Source organism: Halichoeres trimaculatus, unplaced genomic scaffold (assembly GCF_033239565.1).
Source record: "Halichoeres trimaculatus isolate MK-OKI-2021-1 unplaced genomic scaffold, fHalTri1.1 fHalTri1_scaffold_15, whole genome shotgun sequence".
Classification (NCBI taxonomy): Eukaryota; Metazoa; Chordata; class Actinopteri; order Labriformes; family Labridae; genus Halichoeres; species Halichoeres trimaculatus.
The window spans coordinates 11,109,085-11,125,670 of NW_027437193.1; the positions used below are offsets into that span (position 1 = coordinate 11,109,085).

A 16,586-nucleotide genomic window follows, 5' to 3' on the forward strand; every position below is an offset into this window, starting at 1 on the left:
CTTAGCATCTCTTGCTAACTAAGCGAATCACAACAAACATTAGCAAACTAGGCGTTTAAAAATTAATCTGTGCTATAGATATTCCGCAGATCTGGCATACAAGCTTAATGTTTATTAGCCATATGAGCGTATTAATATAGCTCCACAGGCTAATGTTGAAGGAGCAGATTGAGAACACAAACAAAGCTGAGTGATAAAAGCCACTTTAGCTAGCATGCTAGAAATAGCCCTCAGTTCTGATTACTCACCAACATCTTGGTCAAAGGGGTTCGTCGTGAAGAGAGGCATTGCTGGCGTATTGACAACAACAGATTTTGCCTTTCCCTGTTATTTTCGTTCCCTCTTTGCCTTATTTCATGTAACACAAATGCATAGTAACGCCAACTTCATGAATGTCAAATCTAACTGTTAGCTGACTGCTTCTATTCTACACAGTCACTCCTTGAACAGACGGCAACTAGCGAGGCATTCTGGGTAATTGAGGCAGACAAGTCGCGTCTAATTTAAACTGTTTTCAAGAAGCGTTTCTTGAATCTCGAACTTAAACTCTTGTTGGTTTTTCCTCCATCAGTGATCTAAAGAAAAACTGGACGCTGGCTACAAATTGCCTTTGCCGTAAAAAAAAAAATACATGTCATCGTCAGGTGATGACGATCACGTGACGTTATCTCATCGTGGTGCACACTATGGGTGCACACCATACACATCCTGCTGCAGCTGTAGTAAAGGCTCAGAATGAAGTGACGGTTTGGATTCCACCTCCTTCTAAAACAATACGGTAGTAATTCAAGAAATTGTCGTAATAGCATTGATTTGCACTAATGCAATATTTCATGGGTTGAATTTACATCTAAAAGGCATACATGTATTGCTGCGTTATATAATTTTCTGTTGCCTAAGTTTGGTCTGTCCACAAATAAATCAAATTAAGTACCCGATTCTTACCAGACTCAGTCAGAATAAAATGCAACTAAATTAAGTATTTTCACTAAGTTATCCTCAAAAAATGATTTGCACACATATTCCTCACCCTATAATAAGAACTTAAAATAACATTAACACATGTTTGATCTGAAATATTGTGACGATATACAGAGATATTTACTTAGCTTTTAACATTGCTTGATTTGAAAGTAATTTTTATCCCCACAAGAGTAATAATCAAAGTTTTTAGCTGATGATGTCATAAAGGTTTAAGTATTTTTATTTTTTTCCAGACTCACACATTAAAAGCAGAGTCTGTGGTATTTTCTTGAAAAATAAAATGTTAACTTTTACTGGAATAATCCTGCTCAATGGTCACTTCTAGGCTTCTACACATGTGCATCAGTGCCTGAGTCAGCCTCGAATCCCCTCTTCTGTCTGTATGTTGAGGTTTTGGTTGTAACGGGACGTTACTGGGCGGAGAGTAGACGTGGTTACCTCAGCCAATCATAAAGCGCCCAGTGCGCAAGTGACTTTGCGTATTGATTTGTGAATGAAAAAAGCTATCTCGAGCGTCTGCGATAGTGGAGTTCGCACAGGGCGAGCAAAAAAAGCGTTTTATTGAACGAGGGTGAGGCTTGGCTGGATTTTTACTGGTTTTCGGGCATTTAGAGAGCAGCTTGGAACGACAAACGACGTGAGTTGGCTTTCTGCTGAGCAGGTATGTGTAAAATAATCCAGTGATTAGCTTATGCTAACTGGCGTATGGCTCTCATGTTTCTCCCACGTAGAAACGCGATGCTGCTGGTAGTTGTTGGGCCAGTGAGTTTGTTCATGAAGCTTTGGTCAGGGGCTGTGGGTGTCCTCTGCCGTTGGTACTGACCCTAGAAGGGGGAGCCTAGTTTGAATGTTTTGTTTACTAAAAAGTTACTAGTGATGGTCAGACAAGTCTCATCGAGAAGGGGTTAATCTCTCGAAGCTTCATTTCTCAGCTCACGAAACCATCTGCTGGTCGGGCACATAATCACAGGCAGTTATAGCTTAACCACGTAATGTGTGATTCATTGAACTTCTGTGCCTGTTTTTGCTCTTGGGAACGACTGTTAATTACAAAAAAAAAAAAAAAAAGTTCAACCAAATAATTTCTCTACATAAATGAACACATATTCATATCAAACAGCATTTTTGAATATTCTGTGTGTAAATTTCCCATAAATGGTAGTATCAATGATATTGCAGGTTGTATAATACTGTTTTTCTGTTGCTTTAGGAAAATTGCATGAGCTTAAACAGGCAGAGCACAGTGAAAGTGTGGAACTAGGGTGCACTGAATATGCTGATATGGGCAATTTGATGTAATATACAGTACAGGGGAGATTTTACTCATTTTAATTTTGAACTAACGGTTCTTCAACTGTTTCAAACTATTTTCAAACTAAAAACGCTATCCCAACTGTACTATCAACACTATCAGTGACTGATCAACTCTCTATCTAAAGCCTACATTTTGAATGGAGCCTGATGGGCTTCTGCTGCTGTCAAACCCCGCGGTAAGCTCTGAACCACTGTTCGAAGCAATCACGTGGTACAGTCGGGCAACGAGTCTTTGGACGTCATCATTTTTGGCTCCTCCTCCCAATGAAGCAAGCCTCAATACGAGCTTCGCGGGAACGCCCCCTTCATTCCTCGATGCACGATTCGAAGCCTCGGCACATCTTGTAACATCACTACAAGTAACTGAAATAATTCCTGTAGACCCTACCTTCAAGTATCCATAAATCGTGCTATGTATCATAAAGATAAATTGTGGACCTATTTATGCATGTTTTCTATTGAAGCACCAAGCACCAACCTCTGAATATGATAAGAATATGATACAATGCAGAAGTGCTAAAATCTGCAGTTTGTTGAGTGTCCGCTTGAGGCTGACTCCGGAAGTACCGGAAGTCACATCCACACCTAGCCAAAAAAAAGAAAGAAATTCAAAGCAGAAATTAACCTGTTTACAGCCTGTTCCAGAAAAATGTCTCCTGTCCGAATCGCTAATTTTACTATCAGCACACACTGTTCGGGGGTGAAGTTTTTCTAACTCTGCAATTCAGAGGATATTAAGATCGCGAGCCCGCCCAATCAGAGGCACAGCTCAGGTCACGTGACTGACGGGCGCACTATTGCAGTTCATGAAGCTCTTTCCACTTCCAATGTGGCTGCGATAGCTGATTTGCTTCATCTATCTATCTATCTATCTATCTATCTATCTATCTATCTATCTATCTATCTATCTATCTATCTATCTATCTATGTCATTTGACTGAGCCCCCATATCTGATTCACTCAAGTGCAGGCAAATAAAACATTATGAAATGATGCACATGTGGCTTAACCTGTGGTCAACACATCATTAGAGCCCCAAATCTTTCTTAAATATTTTTATATTTTATTTCATCAGAGTGAAATAATCAGCTTTCCACACCAAATTGAAAATTTAACTATGAGATGAGATCGAAAAAGAACCGATGCCATACATGTTTTCAGTCCTATTTATTGTGATCCATGGAAAATTTGTAGTTTAATCAATTCAGGCATAATGAGCCCTGAGCCAAGTTACAGAATACTATTCAGTCCTTAAGCATGGAAGAAAATGTAAAAGGTCTCTCATACAACAATATCAAGTGATTATGAAAATGATAAACATACAACAGATTTCACATAATGTATTTGTCATACTGAGTAAATTATCATTGACTACAAAACAAAAGTAATGTACATATTGTTAATATGTGCTTCATACTTGATAAAACTCATACAGACAGTCTTTTGGCTAGAAATACTGTCCTTCATAAAACAGCAGCACTGCTCACACTGAGCATCTATTCTTAAAAACATGATCAAGGATGAATTTGATACTTCATTTTGTAGAAAGGTAAAATTTACAATAGATTTATTCTGGTTCATTAACTGATTTTGCAGTCGTTTGTTGTTGGTGAGTGGTTGCTCATCATTCTCCCAAGAGCTTATTTGTGATCACAGTTCTGAGTGGATTATGTATCTGACAGGATAAAAACAGCTTCCCCTCACTCACAATATAGCAATTTGACATAGAACTTTTTGTAAATGTTATTGCTGTGAAGGCAGATGAGATATGAAAACATATTAAATCAAATCCATAACAAACTGTGTCTTTAGTGAAAGATTATTTACACGCACACACACGAATAGCACAACTGTACAATACAGGCTGCCCCAAGTAATGACTCAGGACAGCCTAAATAAACACCTACATTCTCATGTTTCCTTCAGTACCAATACTAAATCAATAAAGTAGCGGGCTGTGTCTTCCCTTCATGCTCTGTCTTCTGCACCATACTGTATCGTAAAGTGTCTTCCAGACAAAGATCAGTCCACCCTCAGTGATGCTTGACTGAGCTGGCCTTGTCTGAGTTCCACAATCATAGAGCTTTTTGTGTCCTTCATTTTCTTCAGTACCCAACTTCAGTCTCTTCAACTCTCTCCTAGTGCCAGCTCACACTGCTTCAGATGGGTGCTATAAAGGTGAATCTTTCACTGCGAAGAGAAAAAATATTCAATACATAAGGTTAAAGCAACAGAAATAAAATAACAGAAAAGCTGAAACCTTATTTTTTCCTATAAAATGACTGTTTCTCAAGCATGAACCCAAACTTCCATCCTAAAACAAAGCACTGACCCCTCACAGGTTTTAGGCTCCAGGGAGGAACTTTGGTTGAATTGAGGCGCCCCCTTCAGACAGTATTGCAGATTTTTTGATGGACATGCCTCTCTTTCATCTTTTAGTCTGCTATTGCTTCTTTTTAATGGATATTCTGTTCTCATAGATTTTTAGCTTGTCAAACATAAACAAAGTCTTTTGTAATAGAAAAATACAACTTTTGAGAACTTGGTGTCTTGTGGTCGAGGGCCATGTGATATGATCAAAAGCTTTAGCGCAAGATGGCTTCACACTGAAGATATTTTTTAACAGAGCAACAGAGGTGTTGAAACAAAGGTTGACAAATCCACCGCAGAAAATAGTCCCTTGCATGTTCAATACTATCTGTCTCCAAATTATTTTTTTGAATTTTAGCTGTTTTCTGAAAACACAACATCTGTAAATTGTTTTATGATAGTAACACCTGAGAAGTTCTGATTAAATTTGTGTTATTAAGGCTTGCTATGTTGAAAATACTTACAGTCAGAAGCGCGTTCACAGATGAAACCAATGCGGTCAGTGCAGTAGAAATCATTCCAGTTGGCATTATGGATCAGACCAGCACAGTCCTCGCCATCTTCATGGCCATGGGTCCAGTTATCAGGCTGTCCAGGTTTCCACCTCCTGTTATCAACAGTATGGCAAATATGTGTTTAACTTCAAGCACTACACAGAGCTCTTGTTTTTTTGTTAAACAACTGAGCACATCACTTTAATTTGCTGCATATCATCATTTTTACACCTGTTGTAAAACAAGGTGGACAGGTTTACTCACTTGAAAACAGGTATAGTCCCATCCACCCATTTCCACACATTTTCTTCCTCCCTGTCAGTGAGGCCCAGCCAGAAATAACCTTTTCCTGCTATTGCGTTTTTCACAAATGTCTACAGAGGGATAAAAGATAAAATACAAGGTAATAGGTGCAGACAGGAAGTGTGGATTTAAAGTTATTAAAACATGTCTCAGTGTAAACTGATTTACCTGTTCCTCGTTGTCATTGATAATGAGCATATGAGATGACATGTTGGAGCAAAACTGAGCAGACTCATCAAAGTTGAGTCTCTGAGAACCAGACGAGAGGTAGTAGCAGCTGCCTCCAAAACTTCTGAACTCAGGTGGACAGCCTGGAATGGATCATTTACAGGATGTTATAATGAGCAAGTTAAATCACATCAGTCACATCAGTTCAGTCAAAAAAGAACCCATCCGTGTTTAACTAGATAGTCACTTCAGTTATAAACACAGATCTGCAGACAAATGAGAACTAAATTATCAATTCCACTATCATCGATCCCAAGCTCCACCAACAGCCCCTAAAGGTGCCCTGTCACCCCCATCGTATGACTCACCTGATGCTGGAGTTTGGGTGACAGGAGGCTGGTCCTGTGGAGATTTGGACCCTTGTGGATTATCTGCTGGTTTAGGGGGTTGAGGTGGTTTAGGGGAAACAGGGACCTTTACTGGCTGAGTGGGTAAAGGTCGCTGGGGGGCCTTTGAAGCTGGAGGTGGTACCGGAGCGGGCAGACCAGGAAGCCCAGGAGGACCAGCAGGGCCAATGGGTCCAACAGGCCCACGGGGCCCCTCTAACCCTGCAGGTCCTGCAACTCCTCTGGGTCCCTGTGGCCCCTCAGGACCTTGTATCCCAGGCAGTCCATCAAGACCAGGAGCACCCCGAGCCCCAGGGTCACCTTTTTCACCTGGGCTTCCAGTTCGACCCCCAGATCCACGTGATCCTTTAGCTCCTGGGAAGCCACGAGCTCCAGCTGCACCCTTAGGACCTGATACACCTGGTGGTCCAATAGCACCTTTGTCTCCTTTAGATCCCACCAACCCTGGCCCTCCTTTGTCGCCTTTGTCGCCTTTTTGTCCTGTCTGTCCCACTTGACCTTGGGGACCCTTGTCACCTTTGGGCCCCCTTGGACCTGGTGGACCTGAAACAGAGCCAATAAGTGGATTGATTTGATGTACTACTACTCATAATGTTTATCTTTACATTAACTTCCTCTTAACTTCCAAATATCTTTGACTAACACATTCTACTGATATGATAATCATTTAGTAAGTCTTTGAAGATATAACCCTCAGTGTGATGAAGAAATTCAGACATCTAGTTCTTTTGGATCCCGATGCAGTCAGTTTGAAGCAGTTGGCCTGTATGGATGTCCAGTCATTACACGAATGGGACTGTTGGTTATAACCAAGCAGCAACCTTCGGTCTAATATGAGACAATGCTCAAGTGCTAAAATCTGCTGTTTCGGAGCTGTGTCCATTAATTATACGGTCTATGGTTGTGACATATCGTTATGGGACTGTCCATTTGGCTATACTGTTGACCCATGCATGACTGCGAAAAACAGGCCAAATAACTAATTGCACCATGAAGGCAAGGCAGGTTCAGAACGTCATGTATGTGGGGAACTCCCAGGAAAACCTCATGCAACAAATTCAAATTGCACATGCATACTCCATGTATACTCCACACAAACAGCAATATAAATTAAAAATGCCTGGTCACCGAAATCTAAATTTGCTGTTCTTATATAGTTTTATAATAATCGACTTAACTCAGCATTTTGTTTAGTCTTATGTTCTTGTACAGTCTCAAGGTTGATGTATATTTGTCAGGCAGATAGAAGGATAGCTCCTGTCTCCAGCTTGTGTTTGTGAAGTCTCTTTGACCTTGTGTAAACTTTAACCCAGTCCTAGCAAATAATAGGCTAACTGGAAAAAAAACTAGACAGAAATTTAGCATTTGCATCAAAGCATAAATCTGAAAAGTTTGTCCATGCTTCTTACCCTGCAGGATGGTGAAGTTGGTGATGAGCTGGGAGTGCTTGCTGTCCACCAGCTTCATCTCCTCCATCACAATGGATAGGTTGCTGACCTCGCTGTCCAGCCTGGCAGTCAGCTCGTCCTGCTGGGCTCTCAGCTCCTGGCCCTCTGCCCTGGCCTCAGTCACACTACTGTTCAGTCCCAGTAACAGGTCTGAATGTCGCAGCACGGTCTCAGCACAAGATCTCAGACCATTCAGGTCTGTGCTGATGGCCCCCAAGAGCTGTGAGGAAAAGCTCACATTCCCTGTCACACGGTCCATGTCGTTCTCCTGCCTGTCCAGTCGTGCTTCCAGTTCATCAAACTTAGATGAAGTGGTGTTGTCATGGTCTCTCTGGTGGTCCATCAGCTCCCGAAGGCTTTGGTCATGCCCCTCAGTTAGAGTTGAGGTGTTCTGGATCTGGCTGGCAAGTGTGCTGAGCTGAGCGCCCAGGTCATCCAGGGCTTCACTGTTGGTCCGAGCTAAGGCAGAGTTGTTAGCTGCCAAAACCTGGAGGTTCTGGACCTTCTCTTTCAGCCACTCTGTGTCGACCCTGGTCTGCCTGGCCGTCTGCTGCAGACCCTGATAGTCATTCTTCAGTTTCTGCACTGCTTGGCTTGCATCTTCCACCGTCTTCTGCAGCGTGCTGAGCAGATTGCGCTGCTGTGCCTGTGTGATGTTCAGTGCGTTGACACTAACCTGGGTCTCGCTCTGTACTTTGACCTGGCCTTGTATCTCTGACTGGAGCCATGCAGTGTCTGTCTGGAGGTTGTCAATCATGCTGCCGTAGGTGGCCAGTGTCTGGTTGACTCCACGCAGTGAGGCAGCGCTCCCTTGCAGAAAACTCTGCAGGGAGACGTGGCCATTTTGTACATCGTCTCCTGTGATCTGGAGCTCATCCAGCAGGTCTCTGTTTTTGGTCGCCTTGATGGCAATGTCTTTGAGCTGGTGCTGCAAAGTCTCCAGATCAGACTTGAAAGTCATTATTGCACTTGTGGCATTTACTGACTTCTCTCCTGACTGATAATCTGAAAATTAAATTTGAAAATTTTAGAAAAAGTAAACTGAAAACATCAAAACCCCTCAAAACACATTGAAGTTAATCTTTTGCTCAGAGTTTAAAGATGCTGAATTTTGCATTTTTGTCATTTTATAAGACTTACCTAGTTTCTTTAAGTCTGTCTCCACAGCATTGATCTTGCCTCCATAATTCTGCATGCCCTCTGTGACATTATCCATTCTCTGGACCACTGAAAAAGAAGGGAGTGAAAGTTGGACATAAATACATAAGGTACATGCATTTACACAGAAAGTGCAGTGGTTCACTGTGAACACATAAGATTGTGATAAAAATGCAGCAGATTTTTATACTTTCAGGTTCAGGAAATGAAAATATTGAAACCTTCAGGAGCTATTGCCCAGATTCCTTTGAGTTTTATAGATGAAAGAAATCTAATTAGACCATTAAACCAGTTTTTACAATAATATTTAATCAGTGTATTTATTATTTAAGAACATTTTTAGGAGCAAAAAGTATAACCCCTTTAAAGATCCTGGCTAAAACCAAAGGTGCATCACTGATTGTGGCCAGCAGAGAGTGCTGTTGTTGTCTTTCCCTCCCAGCAGAAAACTGGAAACTCAAACTGCTGTTCTGAGCTCTGGATGCTGCACAGACTTTCAAAGTTTCCAGTGTTCTGTTACAGAGAAACTGTGTATCTGTTGGTTGTTACAAAACGCTGTTTTCAGAGCACATTCATAAATTCCACTCCATGAACATCAACACTGTTGAACAAATAAAGAATTCCACATCGCAACTCTGTTTCCACTTTTGTTTCTCCCCCCCTCACATCTGCAACAAAAAAAAGGTCATGTCCTCCCCTTCAAGGTTTGTTATTCTGTCTGTATGTGGGCGTCTGAAGAGTTTTCTGGAAAACATCCTACACACTTACTGTTATCATTCCAAAAGTGACACAAACACGGAACAATAATATGCACTTGGGAAAAACAAAACAAAAAAAAGGGCCCTGATTCAATGAGCTGTTGGTCAACCGCTGAGAGACTACAGCATGACTCTTCTCTGTCTCCTCTACTCTAAAACGTAAAACGTAGAAGATAGAAATTTGCATCTAAAATTTACAGTTGAGCTTCAAACATATTTAAACTTGTATAATAAACCCACTGAAATTTTCAAGCATCTACATCTGTCTTGCCACAAACATACCAGCAGTTTATATTCTAAAATATTCCAAGGAGTAAATCAATTTTAATGACCTCTGTTACCCCCTGGATGTCAAAACCACTTTCCTCTTCCCTTCCTCTTAATTGTTTCCGTATTGAAAAAGCATTGTGTTATATAAGGCTGCTAATTTGAGCACACAGCTTACTATGGCCCACATTAGGAGCCATGCTGAGGCAGTTACCCAACATGAGGCCTGCTGGATTAATGCTGATCAATTCTGCAGGAGCAAACATCTTACACCTGACACAGAAAAGTGCAAGCTGAAACCACAAAGCTATCTGATAGTTGCAGGAAACTGTGTTTATGTACACTGGTTAAATAAAGTACAATCTGTTCAATGGGTGTAAAAGAGAAAAACAAAACAAAGAATTCAGCCCACGCTTGCTAACTATTTTGGACACTCACAGGCTTTTGTGAGTCAACCTGTGGTTCATGAGACAACAAATTACTACCAAGCCATAAAATCTCCTCTGGGTTGTTAAGCCAGGGTAGTCGGTTCATGGTCATCTGGTAGACATTAGCACCAAACCATCAAATCACATGGGCTCATGCTGACACAGACCCAAATATGGAAACCTGAAACACTCCTGACAGCACTTACAAAACCCAGAATCAGATGTAGTTCTTTACTTGTCAACATGTTTTACTTCCCTGTTGTGCGAATGCAGTTTCTTCTGCTAAATGAAGTCTGTGTGACCAGGTTGGACTGCCTATGCAGGTTGGACTTCGATACCTTGCTCCTGGTTGTTTTGACAGGTTTTCTTTGATTGATTGTGGCCTCAAATGTGTAAGTTTGGACGATACACAAAGTGCATTCCATAGTGATGCCGTCTGTGATAACTGGAATTCTTCTCTGTTTCTATTTAAAAACGTCGCTCTGGTTCAAGCAAGGAGACACAATAAAAAAAGCTTTGCGGTAAGGACCAAGTTGCACAACAAATGTGTTTATAATCTAAAGCTATGGTTTCTATCTGAAAGATATCAATTCAGTGGAGAGTAAACAATGGGATCTGTCAGACGAGTCACTTGGAGTGGTAAATCTCAAAGCCAAACTTTGACTTTGGATCTAATTTTACATTCTGTGGCCAGAGGTTTGACAGTCTTAAACTAAAATATAAGACATATTTGAATGAGTTGACATGATAGCTTGGGGTATTTGGTTTGATTTAGGGGCCATTCACTGGTTGATCTCTGCTGCCTGAAGTATGTAGACAGCAGAAAATGACTGGTGTTTCAGCTTAAAAAGTGACCCTGTTTATTTCTCGACTTATAGCAGGAACTGTCCTTCTCAAACGGCTATATTTTGTCATTAAATTCTTATCTAAAGAGAATATTTTGACATATATAAAAGACAACACTAGGGTACTGAGGACCTAGACTGTGTTTCAACAACTGTTGATCCACCAAAACATTCAGCTGAAAGTTGCCAGTTTACAGGGTCACTCTTCAACCTGTAACACCTAGAGCTGACAGAGACATGTTACCTTTGATCAAGGAAGAGGATTGTTTCATAGACCTCCGGAAAGTAGTAGTCCACAAATAATTTTAGGCAATGTCCACACGGTACCTGGGAAACTGCATGTATTTTTATACATGCCTACATACATAGACTTTTATACAGTCTACATACATAGACTTGTCATCCACACAAAACAGTTTTATGTCACTACAAGTAATGTTTTCTGAAAATTCTGGGTGAAGTGAAGGTTTTGGAAAACTCTTGAAATGCCAGGAAACAGAATTTTTGATTCTCACATCACAGCTGAATGATGGGGGTTTATTCTGATTAGCTGGCACAAGGTTTCATGTCTGAAAACACTACCAAATATGGGTTTGGCATGCTTTGAGCCACACTTATCGGTGGATTTGCCCAGGCCAAAAGTATTTTTAAAAACAAACAAGGAGGGATACAAGTTTTTGAAAGTACCCAGCTACTTGTGTACAAGGCCTTAGACCCTGGTTCTTGTGGACTAAAAGCACATAGTTCTTTGAATAGTTCCTGCAGTTGAAAAGCACTCCAATGGGGATTGGTTCACTTCCCCACTGCGCAAGGTCAAAAGAACCAAATCACCTGGACAACATCGCATGTTGTCACCACAGCTCATTTGGGGTGGTATTGTCCTAAAAAGTACTGATGAAGGCGATGAGAGGAGGAAAACGGCTCATTGATTGGTCAGGACAGAAAACAGATTTCATCCTCTATCACTGGCTTAGTCAGAAACATAACATAAACAACAGAGAAACACCATATGTAAAAGTCCCTGTTTTTGTTTTGGTGCTCATATACTGTGTTACCCAACAAAGTGCCTAGGATAAGGAACAGGTAGGGCAGAAACTGATGCATACCCATCACAAAATTGACTTAACTTTTAAATCTACAAAGTTCATGGCAGAATTGCTACAAGACTCTTCATGAATAACTTTTATTCTGACTCACCTTTGTACCCCAGGACAGCCACTGCTATGGTGAGCAGGGCACAGAGCACATACAGCAGTGCAATAGCTGCTCTCAAAGCCCAGTCATTTTTACACTTGGTGCACTCAGTCCCCTCCTGAATTCCTGCAACATACAACAGACATTATGTCAGAAAGCAGGGTAAAGAATGCAGTAAGTCCGCTTTATCCTGGAAACAGTATACATCATAGGAAACAGTAGGAATCATATATTGTGCAACTGGAGTAGTGAGTTAAAACAACAGCCCTAAGGTTTTCATTCAGAGACAAAATCACATACAATTTTTTCATCTTTCATAACTAAGTGTAGTATTGCATGTCTAAAAATGGGACACACTGTGCCTGTCCTCAGCCAAGAAACAATTGGAAACATCTCCCCCCATGAAGAAGTCAGAAGACTCAGAATGAAACTTAAAAACATGTGTTAGCCACATGACAAGCAGGGCTATAAACAAAACAGTCACATTTCTTTTCTCTCATTCCTTGTTCCCCTCCAACCTAGAGGCTCGGTGCGGTGAATTTTCGGTCATTCATGTTACAGATGTTGTTCAATGGTCTGACACTGCGTCCTGAAAACCACCAGCTCCATGTGATACAATACTGAGCATCTAACTACAGACAGGATGTTTACATGACTTCATTTAGAGTGACTGAGCAGCCTCTGGCAGGCAGAGCGAGAGGGCAGCTGGGGTCTATTCGCAACAAGCAATGAGATCTTTCTGGAAGTAGCAGAAACCGTGAAACAGGATTACAAAGAAAAGTATTTCTGGGAGCTTCATCAGTCTGACACCTGGGCAAAAAACTCCATTCTTGTGGTCTAAAACTTCAAAATCTAACTCCAAGTGAACTTTTGGTGATCAACACTTGGTTATTTAATTCTATGAACACATTAAAGTAAAAAACAATCTCAGTCAAGGGAACCTTTCCGACTGAACCTGTATTGAGTTTGGTCTGACACACCAAACATTTAATCAAAGTGAGCACAAGTATGACAAACACAGAAAGAGCCAGTCTAAACTTTTTTTTAGTCAGTGCTTGCACAGAAAACGTGATAATTAGTGGTAATGTACCAATAACATTGTTTGCTGAAAGAATGTCCCCACAGTCCAAAAAATTCAGCTATTACTTCAGCTATTCAAATATTGTTTGAAGTAATGAAGCTTGAATTGTCTAAAGTATTTCCATTTTCATCAGATTATCCGAGATCAGGTTGCAGGGCAGCAGTCTGAGCAAGTCAACTCAGTTATCCCTCACCCCAGCGATGTTTTCAAGCTCCCGGGGGAGTCCAAGGTGTTCCCAGGCTAGAAGAGATAGACTGTATAATCCCTCCACCTCTCTCTGGGTCTACCCCAGTTGGACAGGTCTCTGACTTATGACCCATCTCACAGTGAAGAAGCAGCCACTCTACTCTGAGCTCCAAGCTTGATATCCTGATATCTAAGCTTCTAACCCTATCTCTAAGGCTGAGCCCCGACACCCTTCAAAGGAAAATCATTTCAGTCCCTCGTAACCGTGACCTCGTTCTTTCAGTCAGAAGCTCATGACTACAAGTGAGCGCTGGAACGTAGATTGACTCATAGAGCTTCACTTCCTGACTCATTACTGCTGACTCAGCCCTAATGCGTGTGAATTTCAAAATTTCTTTTACCCTCACCTGTGAATAAAACCTGGAGATATTAAAATAAGATGCCTAAAAATAGTTAAACAGTCTTAATCATTAATAAAAGTGGGACAATAGTCATAGGCCAACACTTTTTTCCTCAGCTTGACCTTGGGTCTAAAAAAAGATCTTTTTTTTGGACTGGAAGAGGTCTGTGACTTTAAATATTTTGGATGCAGACTTTCTAGGTCATTATGCTATTCTTTAAGACATGATTTATGAGGAAATACCAAGCCTACAGTAAAGTTTTATCTAAAAACATTGAGACTTGAGCTTGAATCTATGTATAAATTATCTATGAGGACAAAACTTTAGGTTCTTCTTTCGGGCTGTCATCGTCATTTTTAGGAGTGTTGGTAACAGTCCAACCTTCCCCAGCTGAACAGACATCTCTATGTGAACCAGAGACCTGACTGTGTCTCTTTAAGTCATGTCACCCGTGATGGGACGAAATGTTTAGCCACAAGAGGCTCCATCTCTCCCAGTAAGGGGTGGGCCAGGACCACCAGAGGGGCACAGGGGGGTTAGCCCTTTAGGCCTTGGACCTACACATCTGTCCAAACATCACATCTGACCACCTCAAAGGGGCCCAGCCGAGGACCCAGACATGGATATGTTGGGCTCTGTTGTCCTTGTGTGTGCTGAGGGCCTCATGTTGGGAACCAGTGTGGAGGCCTTCATCAGAGAACCCCCCCCCGCCATGGGTTTGACCACAACATCACGCAGTTTAAACAAGCAGCGGACCGTCTGCAGGTTCTGGGTCAAGAGCAAAGCAGGGCTGGTGTTTTTGTGTTCATTAGAGTATGAAGTCAACCATGGTGGCTGTTTCGTTTGTGTTCTTCATGCGTAAAGGGTCACTGGAGTTTAACTACTTTCTCACAATTCAAACCCTTTAATCCAGGCTGATTCTATTTTTGATGTCCTAATAATTAACTGTTCTACAAACACCTCATTTATTACACAGATTCTACTGTGCCAGCATAAACCTTTGATTTCTGTAGAGGATATCAGATCTTAACAACATTAGAGCATGACTTATAAACACAAACCCTTAGCATGGAAATGTCTGTCATCAGTCTGTGTTGATAGTTGGACTCAGTATCAGACTGAACGTGTTTGTTGATAAAACTCATAATGAGCTTTCAGCATGTTGTCACAGTTGTAATCATACTGGTTCATGAGTTTCAGAGAGTTGAAACCACGTTTTAGCACTGATATAAACAACTGTAACGACAGCACCTATTACTTTTATTGACTGCAAAAAAAGGATCATCTGCTGTCGTACATCATGTCAAAGATGATGATTATGGCACAACTGATATAATTTAACTAAAAAAATATTAAACTCAAAAGTCCAACCTCAAAGATGCTGCATAAAATAAAAGTAAACAAAAAGAAATAAAAGCTATGTCTTCATGTAATGAAATTATTTACTGATGTTTGTAAATCATACAATAACAAGCCCTGACATTCCCTCCTGAACCTAACCCACTGACCCTAACCTGAACCCCAGTGCTAACTCACTAACCCTAACTCTAACTCTAACCCTAAAAAGGATGGTAATTAAAAAACAAAGAAAGAAACAGGTTTTTAGTTACGTATTTAGTAATTTGTGCCCAAAGGGAGATTAAACCTACTAAAACCATCCAACACTAAATTGGTTGTTATGCTATTTGCAGACATTTAAGGATCTGTACTTTCACAGACTGTTTCTCAGGAGAGAACGGACATGGAAAATGCTGACTCATATTTGGATGCAAACGTAAAACACATATTTGAGCTTTTTTTTCCACCACACAAATGTTTTCTGGAAAAATCAGACTGAAAGTTGAAAGCAGTTTGACCGTCAGGACTTAAATCGAAATGCACAGGTGGTCAACCACCTTAATATCATCACTTCCGTGGGTTTCAAATCCAGCAAGCAAAGTTATTAGAGTAACAAATCTTCCACTGAACCTACATGGAAATTCACTCCGGGCAGAGAAGCAAGCAGCTCCTTCCAGGGTCACAACATTTTCCTAAAGCTTGTCACTGAAGTATTTTTCTGCTCTCCTCTGAAAAAAACTTTGCTTAAACAACAGTTCAGTCTGCACTATGAGGCAAATACATCCACAGTAGCTGCAGGATTTTGTTGTGTGGCAAATAGGAAGAAAATAAAACTACAGTGATCAGTAAATGGAGATAATAACAGATGGTGTTATGATACAGTGGACTGCAGTCATTATCAACCAAAATCACAACAAAGTCCTAGACGGTCGAAAAAGGAAAAGAAAAGAAACATGCACAGTCTGTTTCAATGTAATCAAAGAATCATATTTCATGATCAAAACACAGTTAAAAAGGAGCCTTGAAATTAAATTTAAGATTCTTTTGTGTCTTGCAGAGACAGTTTTCTGACACAGCCCTCCCTGACATTCTGTTACAGTCAGAACGGGTGCAGAGTGTCAGTGTTAGTTCTTGCCATTGACGCGTATATAACCACAGTACATAAATATGCTGACACATACATGTCATGAGCAGACAGAAAACACATTGCCAAACCAACTCTACAGGCACAGATCACAGAGGACTGTGCCTGTAGAGTTGGGAGGGTGGACTGCAGCCAGGACGTCCCAATCAACAAGCTGGAGTCCTGCCAGACTATGCCCTAGAGTAACATAAATGCCAGAAAAGCCAAAATGTGGGGAAAACTGTTGCTTACATACATTTGATGTCAAGTGGGAACCATAAGTCTCCAGATGGCTTGTTCTTAATATTTACATTATCAT

General features: G+C 41.0%; 1 protein-coding gene across 1 annotated transcript in view; it reads right to left on the bottom strand.

Moving 5' to 3' along the window:
* The window catches only part of LOC141803991 (collectin-12-like), a 48,105-nt gene that overhangs the window by 9,903 nt on the left and 21,616 nt on the right, over positions 1-16,586 (bottom strand). The window contains 9 exon segments of the mRNA XM_074688166.1: positions 249-342; positions 2,876-2,883; positions 5,211-5,275; positions 5,427-5,536; positions 5,634-5,776; positions 6,002-6,583; positions 7,450-8,493; positions 8,629-8,715; positions 12,142-12,264. Of these exon segments, the coding sequence (XP_074544267.1) occupies positions 249-342; positions 2,876-2,883; positions 5,211-5,275; positions 5,427-5,536; positions 5,634-5,776; positions 6,002-6,583; positions 7,450-8,493; positions 8,629-8,715; positions 12,142-12,264 (2,256 nt within the window).